Source organism: Bombina bombina, chromosome 6 (assembly GCF_027579735.1).
Source record: "Bombina bombina isolate aBomBom1 chromosome 6, aBomBom1.pri, whole genome shotgun sequence".
NCBI lineage: Eukaryota > Metazoa > Chordata > Amphibia > Anura > Bombinatoridae > Bombina > Bombina bombina.
Window position 1 is genome coordinate 340,911,026 of NC_069504.1, and position 19,930 is coordinate 340,930,955.

General features: G+C 39.6%; 1 protein-coding gene across 2 annotated transcripts in view; it reads left to right on the forward strand.

Annotated features, from left to right (window-relative positions):
* Positions 1-9,997: 9,997 nt before the first annotated feature.
* PAH (phenylalanine hydroxylase) overlaps positions 9,998-19,930 on the forward strand; it is a 141,670-nt gene continuing 131,737 nt past the window's right edge. For both annotated transcript variants that reach the window (XM_053716975.1, XM_053716976.1), the window contains exon 1: positions 9,998-10,118. In XM_053716975.1, the coding sequence (XP_053572950.1) occupies positions 10,077-10,118 (42 nt within the window). In that variant the 5' untranslated portion in view covers positions 9,998-10,076. The remainder of the gene's footprint in view (positions 10,119-19,930) is intronic.

Genomic DNA, 19,930 nt, shown 5'->3' on the forward strand with positions numbered 1-19,930 from the left:
ACTATTCTGCCCTTAATCTATATAAGCAACATTACTCCTCTACTCTTATCTCTACTCTTTCTTCAAACCCAAAACGTTTGTTCTCCACATTCAATACTCTTCTCCGCCCACCCCCACCTCCCACTACAATTTCTCTCTCGGGCTTCAACAACAAAATCGACTCCATCAGAAATTAAATTGACACTCAACATACTACCGGTCTCCCCCCCCCCCCCCAAAAGCTCACAATTATCCAAAACCCACATATCCAAAAATTTAGCTCTTTTACCCCGTTACAAAGGAAGAAGTTTCTACCCTTATACTATCCTCTCACCTCACTACCTGTCCCCTCGACCCCATCCCCTCACAGCTACTCCCCTCCCTCTCTTCTACCCTTATCCATTTAATCACACACATCTTCAACCTCTCCCTCAGCACTGGTATATTTCCCTCTTCTCTTAAACATGCACTGGTCACACCTATCCTCAAAAAACCTTCTCTCGATACAACCTCCCCATCCAACTACCGCCCTATTTCCCAACTCCCTCTTGCCTCAAAGCTTCTTGAAAAGCTAGTATATGCACGTCTATCTCATTTCCTTACATTAAACTCCTTCCGCTAAACTCCACAGAGACAGCAATTGTTATGGTTACCAACGACCTACTTACAGCAATATCCAAAGACCACTTCTCTCTGCTTATCCTCCTTGATCTGTCTGCAGCCTTTGATACTGTTAACCACCCTCTTTTGCTCCAAACCCTATATTTATTTATTTATTTATTTATTTATAAAATATTTTACCAGGAAGGATACATTGAGATTTCTCTCGTTTTCAAGTATGTCCTGGGATCACAAAACATTGCATTGATACAATAGGGTACAATAAAATACAAAAACAATAATAAAAATACACATTATATGCAAACATTTAACATAGAGCAGGTATGAAATATTTAATCAACCATGACAGGAGCATTCTGTTTTGAGATATGTATAGAGGGATCTCTTAAAGGATTTTAGGCTTGGGGAAGTTTTTAAAGTGTGAGGGAGGTCATTCCATAATTGTGGCGCTCTGTAGGAAAAGGAGGATCGAGCTGCTTTTTTTTTGTATTGAGGCAAGCTAAATAATGTGCTGTTATTGGATCGGAGGTTATAGGAGGTGGGAATAGCAGGGGAGAGCATTCTGCTCAGGTAGGGTGGGAGCTTCCCAGAAAGGCTCTTAAAGACAAGGCAGGAAAGATGGAGGGTGCGTCTGGATTCTAGCGACAGCCAGTTTAGTTCTTTTAGCATGTCACAATGGTGGGTCCTGTAGTTACATTGTAGCACAAAGCGGCAGAGCGAGTTATATAACGTATTTAGTTTATTAAGGTGAGTTTGCGGAGCAGGTGCATATACTATGTCCCCATAATCCAAGATAGGCATCAGCATTTGCTGTACAATCTTTTCCTTTACTGTAGGGCTGAGGCAAGATTTGTTTCTGTACAGGGCACCTAGTTTTGGATAAAGTTTAGAGGCAATTTTTTCTATGTGGAGTCCAAAAGATAGATTGGGGTCTAACAACATACCTAAGTATTTAAAAGAGTGGACTGCGGTCAGTGTGCAATTGGATTTTGTTTTGATGCGAAGATGGGAATTTTGTAATTTATGTATTTTAGGTCCCATTCCAAAGATCATTGTGACCGTTTTGTCAGTGTTTAGGAAGAGTTTGTTTTTCGAGATCCACTTTTCTACCTCTGTGAACTGGTCTTGGAGCACTGTTTCAAGCTGCAGCAGATCAGATTTGTTTGCATAGATTACCGTGTCGTCTGCGTACATGTGTACAGTTGAGGATTTGCAGACATTAGGCAAATCATTTATAAATAATGTGAATAGTAGGGGGCCGAGAATGGAACCTTGGGGAACACCACACGTGACTGGGAGAGGGAGGGAGTCAATGTTAGAGACAGAGACATATTGTGATCGATCCGATACATATGATTTAAACCAGGTTAACGGGTGATCAGCAATACCAGAGTTTTTTAGTTTGAGAAGTAGTAGGTCATGGTCCACTGTGTCAAAAGCCTTTGCAAAATCAAGGAAAATAGCTCCAGTTAGGTCTCCTTGTTCCATGGCAGTTTGGATGTCGTTGCAAACTTTTAGGAGGGCAGTTGTAGTGGAGTGATTCGGTCTGAAACCTGATTGATCAGGGGTCAGATAGTTAGAAAGTTGGTAATACTCGCATAATTGCGTATGGACGCATTTTTCTAGGATTTTTGACAATACAGGGAGCAGTGATATAGGACGATAGTTAGAAACCAAGGTTAACTCCCCACTTTTATGAATAGGCACTACTCTTGCAGTTTTCCAGAGTTTGGGTATGTATCCAGACACCAAGGATTCGTTAATTAGGGTTGCAACAGGCTTAGCAATTGCCGGCGCACTGAGCTTCAACAGCATTGCTGGGATTTGATCAAGTCCTGACTGGTTTTTCATTTTTAGATTATCGAGGTGTTTCTTAATGACATTGAAGGGTACAGGTCTAAAATTGAACTTTTCTATATTGGGTCTTTGCTGTTTTAGTGGGGCCTGATCCACATTTGTAGCTTCAGGATGCGTGCCATTTATTAGTTTGTCAATCAGGGTGGTGGAGCATCCTACAAAATAATTGTTAAAGGCATTTGCTACTTCTAAGGGGAGTTGCAGGTTTTGGTTATCCACATTGACAGTGGAGGGTTGGGAGTGGATTGGTGGATTTTGTAAGTTATTTATGAGTTTCCAAAACTTTCTAGGGTTACATATATTATTGTTCAGATTTTCACAGAAATATTGCGCCTTAGCCAATTTTGTTTGTTTAGTACATATATTTCGCCATTTTCTATATACACAGTGATCATTCATAGAGCCAGTATGCTTGAACTTTGACCACAATGAATCCCGAAATTGGTACATTTGAATGAGGTCAGCTGTGATCCAATTCAAGTGTGCTCCTTTTACTCTCACCTTACGCAGCGGTGCATGTAAATTCCAAACTTGTAGGAGTTCAGACTGAAAGAATTCAACTGCAGAGTCTAGATCTGGGATTAGGTTTAATCTGTGCCAGGGGAGGTTCTTGATGTCATTTAGAAATGATTGAAGATTAAATTTTTTGAAGGACCTGGTGATTGTAACCTTGGGAGAGGATTTAGTTGCCTTTATTTTGCGCACGCAGTACACTAAGCAGTGGTCACTGAAATTGTTAGGGAGAACACCTGCCTCCTGGATTCGGTCGGGAGAAGTGGAGAGAATCCAGTCGAGCAGGGTATGATTATGGCTTTTGATGTTTATGCGAGTTGGGGAGGAGATTAATTGCGTTAGATGCAAAGATTTAAACAGCGAGCGACAACTGTTATTTTTTGGATTCAGCCAATCGATGTTAAAATCTCCAAAAACCAAAATTTCACTTTTTGGGTTTTGAGTTATGGATTCACTAAGGAGCTGTGCTATGTCCGAAATGGAATGCACAGGGGAGCTTGGTGGGCGGTAGATTCCTGCAACAATGATTGATTTACTGCACGGGATCTCAATTTTGCCAGAAAGGAAATCAAAGGTGGCAGGAGAGCTAGATTTTTGTAAGGGGGTGAACTTTGTGGAATTGTCAACATAAATTACAATGCCACCTCCTCTCTTTGCTCTATCATTTCTATGGCATGAATATCCATGTATTGCAATGGCAGAGTCAGGTATTTTGCGGGTTAGCCACGATTCAGAGATCACAATGATTTTGGGTTTGTATTGTAAACACCAAGCTTGCAGTGCATCAATTTTCGGTAGTAAGCTGCGGATATTACAGTGCACAAAGGAGAGGCCTTTCTTAGCTGGAAGGCTAGGAATGGAATTTGTTAGGGGACCAGGGTTAGACTCTACGTCATTTGCAAGGGCAAGTAACATAAGGAATAGGAATTTGGAAATCATTTTTGATTGGCCATATAGTGAATGTGATACTTTATAATATTGTGAGGTGGGGGTAGGAGGGTTATTTTTTATAACCCTCCACCAGCACTCAGCAGATAAGTTACAGCAACAGAGCAGGCCATGATGTATGATAATTTGTTTTCCAGTTTGAGGTGTGTGCTTATGGCGGTTATTATGTGAACCAAATTGGAGTGAGAAAAGGGTTATCATGAATAACAGTAAGGATATATTTGGATTCATGTTAGTGGTATGAGGTGTGTAGATAAAAAATAAAAATGAACAGTATATACACTATTGATGTGTGATATATAGCTATATGTAGGAAGAGAGGGTATTTATTCTATAGGGTTAAGTAGAAGGAAGGATGTGCTGATCAGTGGTTGCAGCTGTCATTTAAGGAGAATGAAATAAGTGTGGGAGACTATCTATAAAGGAAGAAATGAGCCTGGGGTGGGTGGGGTGAGGGGCAGGGTGGGAGGGAAACTATCTTGCAGGATCTACCTTTTTGCAAAGCAGGGGCACAGCTGAGATAAGTTCTGTATTTTCTTGCAAGGCTTGGGTAGATATGTTTAAAAATCAGGCTAAAGGAGAGAGATAAATTAGCGTCAGATTGGGCTGCAAACATTTAGAGGAATGGGGAGGGAATATCTATGAACATTTGAGCTAAGGGTCATAAAAGCAAAAACACAGGGAAAGTTAAAATTACAGAGATAACACATTCCTTCGGCATCTGCGACACAGCTCTCTCATGGTTTTCATCCTATCTGTCTAACCCTACCTTTAGTGTAGCCTTCTCTGGGGCATCCTCTGCACTGTTACCTCTTTCTGTTGGAGTAACGCAAGGCTCTGTCATTGGTCCCCTTCTCTTCTCAATCTTCACGTCATCATTAGGTTCCCTATTAAAGTCCCACGGGTTTCATTATCATTTGTTTGCCGACGACACACAAATCTACCTCTCGTCATGAGACCTATCTTCTTCCTTGCAAACCCGTGTCGCTAACTGTCTTTCTCATATCTCATCTTGGATGCCTTCTCACTACCTTAAGCTAAATCTCTCCAAAACTGAGCTCCTTATTTCCCACCTTCTTCCAAAATCTCCATCCCCATTTCTCTATAACTGTTGATAACTCCATCATTACCCCAACTGCACAAGCCCGATGTTTTGGGGTCACACTTGACTCTCTCTTTCACTCCTCACATTCAGTCCTTGGGGCCTATTTATCATATGTCTGTCGCCGCCTATTGAGGGAACATGATTTAAACCTACAAGTAGCAATTGAGATATGTCGCACTGCAGAACTTACTGACAAACATATGAGAGCTATGGAGCAGGAGCTTGAAGAACCACCAGCAAAAGTTTCAGCACACAAATTACCTACGCAACTCACCTATGAGCAAGCCTGCATCCTGCAAGTACTGTGGCAGTGTGCATGTACGAGAGAAAGAACAGTGCCCTGCTTATGGGAAAATCTGTAGAGCATGTAGTAGACTAAATCATTTTGCTGGAGTATGTCTGTCAAGTAGAATGGAAGCAAGAAAGCTGCACACAATTGAGCAAACGTCAGATTCTGAGGATGCACATTTACATAGCACTGAGGTGGTTTACTCAAAAGAATGCATTGGTGCTGTAAAATCTAAGGGCCAAAAATGGTTTGTAAATCTCAGACTAAATAATATATGCCAACCCTGTCAGCTGGACTCAGGTGCAACATGTGATATCATGAGTTTAAAAGACAAGATGAAACTGGCACCTAGGGTACCTCTTCAGCCAAGTAGCACTAAATTTAAGTTATATTCAGGGGAACTAATGGATTCATTGGGACTTTTCTAAACAGAATGCAGCATACGTGAACGTATTCACAAACTTGAATTTGAGATAGTTGAGGCCAATCAGAAAATGCTATTGTCTGGTTCAACATGTGAGCACCTGGGTCTGATGCAGTTCACCATTCCTGCTGAACTACACAATGTCGATAATCAGCCTGCAAAATCCGTGACTAGGCCACTGACAAAACAGCAAATACTAAGTGTCTATAGTGATGTGTTTGATGGCCCAGTAGTATCTGTTCCAGGAGAGGTACATTTTAAACTTGATCCTAGCATTCCACCAGTACAATGTGCCCCAAACAATGTGCCAGTAGCCATAAAGCCGCAGGTCAAAGCACAACTGGATAAGTATGAAGCTGAAGGACATCTTACTTCAGTATCAGAGCCTACAGATTGGATAAGCAACATGGTAGTTATTAGGAAGCCTGAGATTGATCCCAAGTTTCTGAACATGGCCCTGAAACGGTCACACTACTTAATGCCAACACTTGACGATGTTTTGCACAAACTACCCAAAGCACGAGTTTTTACGCTTGTTGATGCAAGAGATGCCTTTTTACAGTGTAAACTGGATTAAAAGAGTAGCTACATGACCACCTTCTGTACTCCTTGGGGCAGAAAGAGATGGCTGACACTGCCATTTGGAGTCTCTGTAGCACCGGAGGTGTATCAGCGAAAGCAGCATGAACTATTATGTGGGCTCCACGGAATTGAGCCAATAGCCGATGACATTCTTATAGTTGGCTGTGGTAATACAGATGAAGAAGCTGAGCATGACCATGATGAGAATCTAACAGCTCTACTGGATTGTTGCAGGCAGGTGATGCTGAGACTCAGCGTAAAGAAATTGCAGTTCAAGGTGCAAGAAGTTCCTTTCCATGGACATATGCTGTCCTCACAAGGCTTAAAAGCTGACCCAGATAAGATTAGAGCAATTGTGGACATGTCACAGCCTGGTGACGCCAAAGCGGTACAGTGTTTTATTGGCTTTGTCACATACCTAGCAAAATTCATGCCACACTTGTCTGTGGTTTGTCAGCCATTGAGAAGACTTCTGGACAAAGATGCAGTTTTGCACTGGCTTCCCAAGCATGACCAGGCAGTGGATGAGATAAAACGCTTGGTCACTGCTGCCCCAGTGTTGAAATATTATGATGTCACAAAGCCTGTCACAATACAAAGTGACTCAAGCAAAAATGGCCTAGGATGATGTCTATTGCAAGAAGGTCAGCCAGTTGCATTTGCGTCCAGAGCAGAATTATGCTCAAATTGAAAAGGAATGTTTAAGCATTGTGTTTGCTTGCCAGCATTTTCATCATTATCTTTATGGCCGGGAAACAATCAGAGCTGAAACTGATCACAAATCACTAATAGCCATATTCAAAAAGCCTCTTTTAAGTGCTCCCAAGCGTTTGCAGAGCATGATGCTTACATTGCAGCATTACAACCTCAATGTTGTCTACAAGCAAGGATGTGAAATGTATATCAGTGATACCCTGAGCAGAGCTACAACGGATCATGTGGCACCCGGAGGTGAGCATGAGCATCATACAGTTTGTTTGCTGCAACAGGAACAAACTTTCTTTGCTGAAGTCAATCAAGTGGACTATCTAAATGTCATGGATCAGTGGCTACATCAGCTCATACAGCACACAGACAGAGATGCAACTTTACAAGCACTGAAGTCTATTGTTCTGAGTGGATGGCCAGATGAAAAGGATGCAGCACCTGCAATTGTGAAGGAATATTGGTATCTTATACAAAGGTCCAAGAGTCATAATACCAAAGTCACTTAGAGTAGAGATGTTATTATGCATACACTCAAGTCACATTGGGGGTGAGGCATGCTACAGACAAGCTTTTGATACTCTTTACTGGCCCAACATGCAAGGTAAAATCAAAGACTTTGTCAGCAATTGTCCCACTTGCAATGAATATGCACATTTGCAACAAAAAGAAACCATTATGTCACATGAGATACCTACACGTCCTTGGCAGATTGTCAGTATAGACTTATTCAACTACGCAGGAAAAGAATATCTGATATTAGTTGATCATTACTCAGACTTCTGGGAAATAGAACTTCTTCCTGACTTATCCACTGAAACTACAGTTAAGAGGTGCAAGGCTCAGTTTTCACGTCATGGACAACCAGATAAAGTGATCTCTGATAACGGCCCTCAGTTTGCAAGCTTACAATTCAGGAAATTTGCCACTGAATGGGAGTTTGAGCATGTGACTTCTTCACCACGTCATCCACAGGCTAACGGCAAAGCTGAATCTGCTGTGAAGATTGTTAAAAATGTATGCAAGAAAGCACAAAGTGATGGTAAAGACCCGTGGAAGGCCATCTTACATTGGAGAAACACTCCAACTGAGGGCATGGATAGTAGTCCAGCACAGAGACTGATGTCAAGGAGATTAAAGACCTCCTTACCAGTTGCCAACAAGCTACTTGAACCCTCTGTGATACATGGTATAGCAGAAAAGTTACAACTTAAGAGGCAAGTGTTCAAGGCACGATATGACACATCTGCCAGAGATTTGCCTGAATTGAATATTGAGGAACAAATCCGTATGAAACCCCTGCCTGGAGATCGAACAAGTCGTTGGAGAATGGGTACCTGTCTGCAAAAAGTTGCACCACGCTCCTATCTTGTGGACATTGAAGGAACCCTCTATCGCCGCAATCGTGTGGATCTGCGAGTGGCTGAGCAGCCTGATTCTCAATATCCAGTTGACAGGCCACGCTCAAACATTGGCAGTAAGGAATGTACAGAGGTGATGCCACAGACTAATATTAATGACAGTCCTGAGCAAGCAGGTATACCTCATGGCAGTCAAGCACAGAGCATGCCAGCAAGTATTGAGAAGAGCCCGTTAACCTCAGAGAGGGCTAAGAAACTCTTTGTACAAGGAGGGCCATTCTTCACCTGTAGTGGCAGACATTCACAACTGCCCAAGAGACTTAACCTGTAGAATGTGTTATTACAAGGACTCATCCAAATTTCACAATGTTGATTTATTAACACTAAAAGAGGGAGATGTTATGGGTGTTATGTTTAGCTTATATGCAACTCTATCATTTATTTCTATTGCACTTGTTTCCTGTTTGACATTTCCTGTTCCTGTTAATTCTCTGCTAAGATCATGGCTTCTGTACACTAATGCTTGTACTGTCATTATTTACACCACATGAAACAATTACCTCTTTTTTTTACAGTAGAGTTCCTAAAAAAACAACACATCATTGTTTACAGTATAATTTATTATATACATAATATAAATAAAGGTATTGTTTGAATCTGAGGTTCTGCTGGAAACCCCCCAATATTTAATAAGTGTGAGTTTTCATTGAAAATGGCCTACAGCAGGAGTTAAAGGGACAGTAAAGTCATAATTAGACATTAATGATTTAGATAGAGCATACAATTTCAAACAACTTTCCAATTCACTTCTATTATTTAATTAGCTTCCTTCTCTTGTTATCCTTTACTGAAAGGTTTATCTAGGTAAGCTCAGGAGCAGCAAAGAACGTAGGTTCTAGTTGCTGATTGGTGGCTGCATAAATACACCAATTGTCATTGGCTCACCCATGTGTTCAGTTAGAAACCAGTAGTGCATTGTTGCTCCTTCATCAAATGATACCAAGAGAATGAAGTAAATTTGAAGTAAACTAGAAAGTTGTTTAAAATGTTATGTTCTACCTAAGCCATGAAAGAAAAATATTGGATTTCATGTCCCTTTAAATGTGTGCAGCATATAGAAACACTAGAACAGCTCAGCACAGGGTTGAAATAGCTCAGTAGGTAAGTGGTTAATATTAGCATAAAGACTAAAATGTTACCCTTTAGAGAAAAAACTTACGTTCTTACTGTATAACAAAACCATATCTGTCCCATCTCTGAATATAACACTGAACAGGCTCAGGCTCTGCCTACATGTTCCCAAAAATTAGGATTTTTCATTAGCTACAGTAAACAATGGGATGTGTTCCATATGTTTTGCGAAATACTATTGCGGTGCAGGAAGATCAAAAGCAGCCTGTGACCCAGCCCCTCTGGAGACAGTGGTTTGTCAAGTTGATGGAAACCACGTGTATTTATCTTCCGTGACTGTGCTTGATAACAGCAAGTTAGTAGGGTGGTGCCCAGGTCACATGACGACAGCGCCCCCTGATACTGGTCAGTGATTGCTGGGAGGCAGACTGGGGGCGGTGAAATAATAGGAGCTATGAGGCTTTAAAACTGCACTGTATTCACACTAACACCTCATCCCATAAGGTGCACTGAGCTCCAGGGTATTCACTTGTAGAGCAGCTCACAGACCAAGCAGGGAGGATGAACAGTGTGACCTACAAAATGAATGGGAATCACAATCATGTAAGTTGGTTACTAGTGTCAGGATCAATTCAGGTTATTGCACAGGTAGACAAATCTTAATCCCCCTCTCTCTCTCTTCCTCTCTCTCTCTCTCTCTCTCTCTCTCTTCCTCTCTCTCTCTCTTCTCCTCTCTCTCTCTTCTCTTCTCTCTCTCTCTCTCTCTCTCTCTCTCTTCTCTCTCTTCTCTTCTCCCTCTCTTCTCTCTCTCTCTTCTCTCCCTCTCTCTCTCTCTCTTCTCCTCTCTCTCTCTCTCTTCTCTCTCTCTCTTCTCTTCTCCCTCTCTTCTCTCTCTCTTCTCTTCTCCCTCTCTTCTCTCTCTCTCTCTCTCTCTCTCTCTCTCTCTCTCTCTCTCTCTCTTTAAACAAGGAAATAAATGTGAATATAGGAAAAACCTTGTGTGTTAATTGCAGTTATTTAGTTTATAGTTTATGCATTAAAGGGACATGAAACCCAAAAATTTTCTTTCAGAATTCAGATAGAGAACATACAATTTTAAACAACTTTCCAATTTACTTCTATTATTTAATTTGCTTCCTTCTCTTGTTATCATTTGCTGAAAGTTGGATATAGGCAAGCTCAGGAACAGCAGAGAACCTAGATTCTAGCTGTTGATTGGTGGCTGCATATATATACTGATTGTCATTGGCTCACCCATGTGTTTAGTTAGAAACCATTAGTGCATTGCTGCTCCTTCAACAAAAAATACCAAGAGAATGAAACAAATTAGATAGAAGTAAATTAGAAAGTGTTTTTAAAATTGTGTTCTCTATCTGAATCATGAAATAAAATATTTGGGTTTCATGTCCCTTTAAGTTCCTACATGTATTGATATGTTTCCTGTAATGTATATACCTTTTATATATTTACTGAATGTGTAAAATACATTTTATGTATAATGAACCATGTAGGAATTAACTATAGACACATAATACTGCATAATTCATTGCATTTATTAATTCATTCTGCTAGTTGTGCATAACTGTTATGTATAGACATTTTAATAACTATACCTTGATAGAATGTGACCAGCGTTAATATTACAGATGTTGCTGGTCTTCTATACATTGGTGCAAAGATTCAGGGTTGCATTGAGTGAGCCAATACTAGCTCCTCTTTCTGTTCTGGTGTGGTGTTTGTTACAGGGTGACCTGCTTTTTTTCTATTGTTAATATTAAGGTTAAAGGGACAGTCTACACTAGAATATTTATTGTTTTAAAACATAGATAATCCCTTTATTACCCATTCCCTAGTTTTGCATAACCAACACAGTTATATTAATACACTTTTTACCTCTGTGATTATCTTGTATCTAAGCCTCTGCAAACTGCCCCTTATTTCAGTTCTTTTGACAGACTTGCATTTTAGCCAATCAGTGCTGGCTCCTATGAACGCCAAATGCATTATCCGTGTTTAAGCTATATGAAACACATGAACTAACACCCTCTACTGTTGAAAAACTGTCAAAATGCCCTGAGCTAAGAGGTGGCCTTCAAGGGCTTAGAAATTAGCATATGAACCTCCTAGATTTAACTTTCAACTAAGAATACCAAGAGAACAAAGCAAAATTGGTGATAGAAGTAAATTGGAAAATTGTTTAAAATTACATGCCCTATCTGAATAATGAAAGTTTGTTTTGGACTAGACTGTCCCTTTAACTATTTTCTATTACTTCTAATAAGGTTATGTTTTAACCAGAATTAATCCTGATAAGAGAAAGAGTGCTATAAGCCCTTATCTGTTCCATTATTCTTTATAGGGTTTTTTGTATTAGCGCTACTGAGCATGTTGCAGGGTCATGGGATGTGTACCCAGTCCATTACGAGAGTGCAGTCCCCTTCCATGTTTTATATATATATATATATATATATATATATATATATATATATATTCTAGCATTATTTGGGCTTTTACTCTACTGCAACCCATAACTTTCAACTGGTAATGTCAGTGATATTAGTGCGGTCGTGATATCCATTTAAAGTAAAGGGTGTGCTAGAGCTATGTCGGCTGCACTAAACCTTCTCTGGTAAATCTGACTTACCATGGAATTGTAATATAAAATTGCGTGCTAATGTTAGCGCCGTCCAGCGATACTGCTTATCGCATCCTATCATTGGCGCGCCACTTGTAATCTAGTCCTATGTTATCAGTGTTTGCATAATTTTGGAGCAATGTTATACATTGTTGCAAACACTGCTGCCATGGAGTTCTAAGACAAATGTGCATGCTCCTGAGCCCATGTAGGTTTACTTCTCAACATACGATAAAAAAACAAGAGAGCGAGAATGAAGCACATTTTAAAAAGTAGTAAACTGTGAAGTTTTTCAAAATTGCATACTCTATCCTAATCATAACAGTTTTCACTGCACCATTAAAAACACACTGCACTACTAAATGCTATAGCATCTATATGAAACTGCATCATCTTGAATTTTTTTATGCTGTGGAAAGATGCAGTAAAACCTTTTTTACATTAAAAAAGAAACTAATACAATGTCCATTGTCCTGCTAGTTCTTAAAGGGACAGTCTAGGCCAAAATAAACTTTCATGATTCAGATAGAGCATGTAATTTTAAACAATTTTCCAATTTACTTTTATCACCAATTTTGCTTTGTTTTCTTGGTATTCTTAGTTGAAAGCTTAACCTAGGAGTTTCATATGAATTTCTTAGACCTTGAAGCCCACCTCTTTCAGATTGCATTTTAACAGTGTGTCACCACTAGAGGGTGTTAGTTCACGTATTTCATATAGATAACACTGTGCTCGTGCATGAGAAGTTATCTTGGAGCAGGCACTGATTGGCTAGACTGCAAGTCTATCAAAAGAACTGAAAAAAGGGACAGTTTGCAGAGGCTTAGATACAAGATAATCACAGAGGATAAAAAGGATATTATTATAACTGTGTTGGTTATGCAAAACTGGGAAATGGGTAATAAAGGGATTATCTATCTTTTAAAACATAAAAATTCTGGTGTAGACTGTCCCTCTAACGGCTGATTCATGAGCCCATAAGTAGTACAAAATGCACAACTGATACTACTGTATGAATTTATCTCTATATTTAAACAGCTTTATTTCTGCTCTTTCAAATAGATGGCACAAAAAAAAAAAATACTTAAAAAGTATATAAATGTCAAAATAAAATGCTCTATTGCAAAAAGGGGTTTAACACATAGAAAAAGTCAGCGTCACTACTGTAGCCTAGCTGACCACATCTAGTCAGCTAATCAAAAGAGGAATATGTGAGCAGCCACCAGCTAGCACCTAGTAATGCATTGCTGCTCCTTCCCCCTACTTAAAGGGACAGTTTAGTCCAAAATAAACTTTCATGATTCAGATAGGGCATGTAATTTTAAACAACTTTCCAATTCACTTTTATCACCAATTTTGCTTTGTTCTCTTGGTGTTCTTAGTTGAAAGCTAAACCTAGGAAGCTCATATGCTAATTTCATACGCCTAGATTTAGAGTTCTGCGGCCAAAGGGGTGCGTTAGCTACACGTGTTTTTTTTCTCCCGCACCTTTTAAATACCGCTGGTATTTAGAGTTCACAGAATGGCTGGGTTTTCAGGGCGTTAGGCTCCAAAAAGGGAGCGTAGAGCATAATTTAACGCCACTGCAACTCTCGATACCAGCGGTGCTTACGGACGCGGCCAGCTTAAAAAATGTGCTCGTGCACGATTCCCCCATAGAAAACAATGGGGCTGTTTGAGCTGAAAAAAACCTAACACCTGCAAAAAAGCTGCGTTCAGCTCCTAACGCAACCCCATTGTTTTCTATGGGGAAACACTTCCTACGTCTGCACCTAACACCCTAACATGTACCCAGAGTCTACACACCCCTAGCCTTACACTTATTAACCTCTAATCTGCCGCCCCCGCTATCGCTGACACCTGCATATTTTTTTAACCTCTAATATACCGCTCCGTAAACCGCCGATACTTACATTATCCCTATGTACCCCTAATCTGCTGCCCCTAACACCACCGACCCCTATATTATATTAATTAACCCCTAATCTGCCCCCCACAACGTCGCCTCCACCTGCCTACACTTATTAACCCCTAATCTGCCGACCGGACCGCGCCGCTATTATAATAAAGTTATTAACCCCTAATCCGCCTCACTCCCGCCTCAATAACCCTATAATAAATAGTATTAACCCCTAATCTGCCCTCCCTAACATCGCCGACACCTAACTTCAAACATTAACCCCTAATCTGCCGACTGGAGCTCACCGCTATTCTAATAAATGTATTAACCCCTAAAGCTAATTCTAACCCTAACCCTAACACCCCCCTAAATTAAATATAATTTTTCTCTAACGAAATAAATTAACTATTATTAAATAACTTATTCCTATTTAAAGCTAAATACTTACCTGTAAAATAAACCCTAATATAGCTACAATATAAATTATAATTATATTGTAGCTATTTTAGGATTAATATTTATTTTACAGGCAACTTTGTAATTATATTAACCAGGTACAATAGCTATTAAATAGTTAATAACTATTTAATAGTTACCTAGTTAAAATAATTACAAAATTACCTGTAAAATAAATCCTAACCTAAGTTACAATTAAACCTAACACTACAGATCAATAAAATAATTAAATAAAATACCTACAATTATCTACAATTAAACCTAACACTACACTATCAATAAATTAGTTAAATACAATATCTACAAATAAATACAATGAAATAAACTAACTAAAGTACAAAAAATAAAAAAGAACTAAGTTACAAAAAATTAAACAATATTTACAAATATTAGAAAAATATTACAACAATTTTAAACTAATTACACCTACTCTAAGCCCCCTAATAAAATAACAAAGCCCCCCAAAATAAAAAAATGCCCTACCCTATTCTAAATTAAAAAAGTTCAAAGCTCTTTTACCTTACCAGCCCTGAACACGGCCCTTTGCGGGGCATGCCCCAAAGAATTCAGCTCTTTAGCCTGTAAAAAAACCACATACAATACCCCCCCCAGCATTACAACCCACCACCCACATACCCCTAATTTAACCCAAACCCCCCTTAAATAAGCCTAACACTAAGCCCCTGAAGATCTTCCTACCTTATCTTCACCATACCAGGTTCACCGATCCGTCCTCGGAAGTCTTGATCCAAACCTCGGAAGTGTTGATCCAAGCCCAAGCGGGGGGCTGAAGAGTGACGTCCATCCTCGGGCTGAAGTCTGGATCCAAGCGGCGGCTGAAGAACTCCATCATCGGGCTGAAGTCGGAAGTCCATCATCGGGATGAAGTCTTTTATCAAGCCGCATCTTCAATCTTCTTTCTTCTGGAGCGGAGCGGAGCGGAGCCATCTTCTTTCCAACCGACGCGGATCCAACCTCTTCAACCGACGCCTACTCGCCGAATGACAGTTCCTTTGAATTACGTCATCCAAGATGGCGTCCCTCGAATTCCGATTGGCTGATAGAATCCTATCAGCCAATCGGAATTCGAGGGACGCCATCTTGGATGACGTCATTTAAAGGAACCGTCATTCAGCGAGTAGGCGTCGGTTAAAGAGGTTGGATCCGCGTAGGTTGGAAAGAAGATGGCTCCGCTCCGCTCCAGAAGAAAGAAGATTGAAGATGCGGCTTGATAGAAGACTTCATCCCGATTATGGACTTCCAACTTCAGCCCGATGATGGAGTTCTTTAGCCGCCGCTTGGATCCAGACTTCAGCCCGAGGATGGACGTCACTCTTCAGCCCCCCGCTTGGGCTTGGATCAAGACTTCCAAGGACGGATCGGTGAACCTGGTATGGTGAAGATAAGGTAGGAAGATCTTCAGGGGCTTAGTGTTAGGTTTATTTAAGGGGGGTTTGGGTTAGATTAGGGGTATGTGGGTGGTGGGTTGTAATGTTGGGGGGGGTATTGTATGTGTTTTTTTTACAGGCAAAAGAGCTGAATTCTTTGGGGCATGCCCCGCAAAGGGCCCTGTTCAGGGCTGGTAAGGTAAAAGAGCTTTGAACTTTTTTAATTTAGAATAGGGTAGGGCATTTTTTTATTTTGGGGGGCTTTGTTATTTTATTAGGGGGCTTAGAGTAGGTGTAATTAGTTTAAAATTGTTGTAATATTTTTCTAATGTTTGTAAATATTTTTTTATTTTTTGTAACTTAGTTCTTTTTTATTTTTTGTACTTTAGTTAGTTTATTTCATTGTATTTATTTGTAGATATTGTATTTAATTAATTTATTGATAGTGTAGTGTTTGGTTTAATTGTAGATAATTGTAGGTATTTTATTTAATTAATTTATTGATCGTGTAGTGTTAGGTTTAATTGTAACTTAGGTTAGGATTTATTTTACAGGTAATTTTGTTATTATTTTAACTATTTTAGCTATTAAATAGTTATTAACTATTTAATAGCTATTGTACCTGTTTAAAATAAATACAAAGTTACCTGTAAAATAAATATAAATCCTAAAATAGCTATAATATAATTATAATTTATATTGTAGCTATATTAGGGTTTATTTTACAGGTAAGTATTTAGCTTTAAATAGGAATAATTTATTTAATAAGAGTTAATTTATTTCGTTAGATTTAAATTATATTTAACTTAGGGGGGTGTTAGTGTTAGGGTTAGACTTAGCTTTAGGGGTTAATCCATTTATTACAGTAGCGGCGAGATTCGGTCGGCAGATTAGGGGTTAATAATTGAAGTTAGGTGTCGGCGATGTTAGGGAGGGCAGATTAGGGGTTAATACTATTTATTATAGGGTTATTGAGGCGGGAGTGAGGCGGATTAGGGGTTAATAACTTTATTATAGTAGCGGTGCGGTCCGCTCAGCAGATTTGGGGTTAATAAGTGTAGGCAGGTGGAGGCGACGTTGAGGGGGGCAGATTAGGGGTTAATAAATATAATATAGGGGTCAGCGGTGTTAGGGGCAGCAGATTAGGGGTACATAAGGATAACGTAGGTGGCGGCGCTTTGCGGTCGGCATATTAGTGGTTAATTATTGTAGATAGCTGGCGGCGACGTTGTGGGGGGCAGGTTAGGGGTTAATAAATATAATATAGGGGTCGGCGGTGTTAGGGGCAGCAGATTAGGGGTACATAAGTATAATGTAGGTGGTGGTCGGCAGATTAGTGGTTAAAAAAAATTAATGGATTGGCGGCGATGTGGAGGGACCTCGGTTTAGGGGTACATAGGTAGTTTATGGGTGTTAGTGTACTTTAGAGCACAGTAGTTAAGAGCTCTATGAACCGGCGTTAGCCCAGAAAGCTCTTAACTACTGACTTTTTTCTGCGGCTGGAGTTTTGTCGTTAGAGTTCTAACGCTCACTTCAGCCACGACTCTAAATACCGGCGTTAGAAAGATCCCATTGAAAAGATAGGATACGCAAATGACGTAAGGGGATCTGCGGTATGGAAAAGTCGCGGCTGGAAAGTGAGCGTTAGACCCTTTAATGACTGACTCTAAATACCAGCGGTAGCCCAAAACCACCGTTAGGAGCCTCTAACGCTGGTTTTGACGGCTACCGCCCAACTCTAAATCTACGCCTAAGACTTTGAAGGCCGCCTCTTATCTAAATGCATTTTGACAGTTTTTCACCACTAGTGGGTGTTAGTTCATGTGTGTCATATAGATAACACTGTGCTCACGCACGTGGTGTTACCTAGGAGTCAGCACTGATTGGCTAAAATGCAAGTCTGTCAAAAGAACTGAAATAAGGGGGCAGTTTGCAGAGGCTTAGATAGAAGATAATCACAGAGGTAAAATATGTATTAATATAACTGTTATGATTATGCAAAACTAGGGAATGGGTAATAAAGGGATTATCTACCTTTTAAAACAATAAAAATTCTGATGTATAGACTGTCCCTTTAAATGGACAGTCTACTTTAAAACTTTAATTGTTTAAAAAGATAGATAATTCCTTAATTACCCATTCCCCAGTTTTGCATAACCAACACTGGGATATTAATACACTTTTTACCGCTGTGATTACCTTTCATCTAAACCTCTGCAGACTGCCCCTTTATCTCAGCTTTTTTGACAGACTTGCATTTTAGCCAGTGTTGACTCATAAATAACTCCACAGAATTTAGCGCAATCTGTATGACACACATAAACTAGCAGTGTCTAACTGTAAAAAACTGTCAAAATGCTCTAAGATATGAGGCGGCATTCAATAGCTTAGAAATCAGTTTGAGCCTACCTAAGTTTAGCATTCAACAAAGTATGCCAAGACAACAAAGCAAATTTGATAATAAAAGTAAATTGTAAAGTTGTTTAAAGTTGCATACCCTATCTGAATCATGAAAGTTTAATTTTGACTAGACTGTCCTTTTAAGTATGTTCTTCAGGAAATGATAGTAACACGACAAAGTAAACTTGATAACAGAAGTAAATTATTAATTTTTTTTGTATGTTCTAAATGAACCATGAACGTTTTATTGCAATTTGATAGGGACATTAAACACTAAGGGGCATATTTATCAATGTGCGAGTGGACATGTTACGAAGTAGAGTATCATATCTGCCGCACATTGATAAATGCTGACAGCATACGCTGTCGGCATTTATCATTGCATCAGCAGTTCTTGTAAACTGCTGGTGCAATGCCGATCCCTGCAGATTTGCGGCCAATCGGTGTCAATCAACCCGATGGTATTCGATTGGGTCGATTTCTGTCCGCGGCTTCAGAGCAGGCGGACAAGTTATGGAGCAGCGGTCTTCGGAGCTTGATAAATATGCCCCTAAATATGTTTCATGCACCTCCTTCCTTTTACAGGTGCCGCCATTTTGGAACCTAGGTTATACTGCACTGGTGTCTGAAGGAGAGTTACTGCACATGTGCAAATTAATTAGCACTGGGAAGCATTGAAAACCAGATTACATCATGGTGGCACACAAGATTAAAGGGAGGCGGGGAATAACCTCAATACTATTCTTATCAAATTTATTTGGTGTTTAATGTCCCTTTAAAAGGATATAAAACCCCACATTTTTATTTTATGATTCCGATAGATCATACAATTTTAACCCATCAATGATCATGATGTTCCCTGTTGGCCTTAGTCGTTTAGGGTTTTTCTGCCTATAATAGTGTGGGCCTCACCAACAGTGGCAAGACCTAGCTATTATACCCTCCCTACCTCCTGCAGGCTTCCTGAAATAGCGTGGTCTCGTTGGTCATTAAGGGGTTAAAAACTTTAAAATTTGCTTAAATTTCTTTTTATCTCTTGTTGACAAGATGAATCCACCAATCAGTAGCTTCAGAGCCTACCTAAGTATACTTTTCAGCAAAGGATACAAAGAGAATGAAACAAAAAATGTAATAAGATATAATTCCATTATAATAATTATTTCCATTTCCGGGATATGAAACCCAATGTTTTTCTTTCATGATTCAGATAGAGCATGCAATTTTAAGCGACTTTCTAATTAACTCCTATTATCAAATTCTGTTCATTCTCTTGATATTGGTGTACTTGAGGACCTTGGTTGAGAAATACTGCAGTACAGGACATTTTACTCTGGTACTAACTTTTACCGAGGAGATTTGTCTGTTTTAATCCCTCTAAAATGTATTCACAACAGTAACAAAATTGTTAACAGTCTCAGAATTTAAATTAAACTATACATCCATTTGTGCTGTACATTTGTGGTTACACCAGTGGGGCCGTGAATTACTGTACTCTAAAATGGGGCCAGATCTATGATCTAAAATAGCGCTGTGCTGCAGTGTTGATGAATGGTGTGTACCACATAAGATATGAGGTTTTTACAGTAATCTTGAGGATACACAATTTGTGCAGCTGTGGAGATTGAAGCTACCGTAA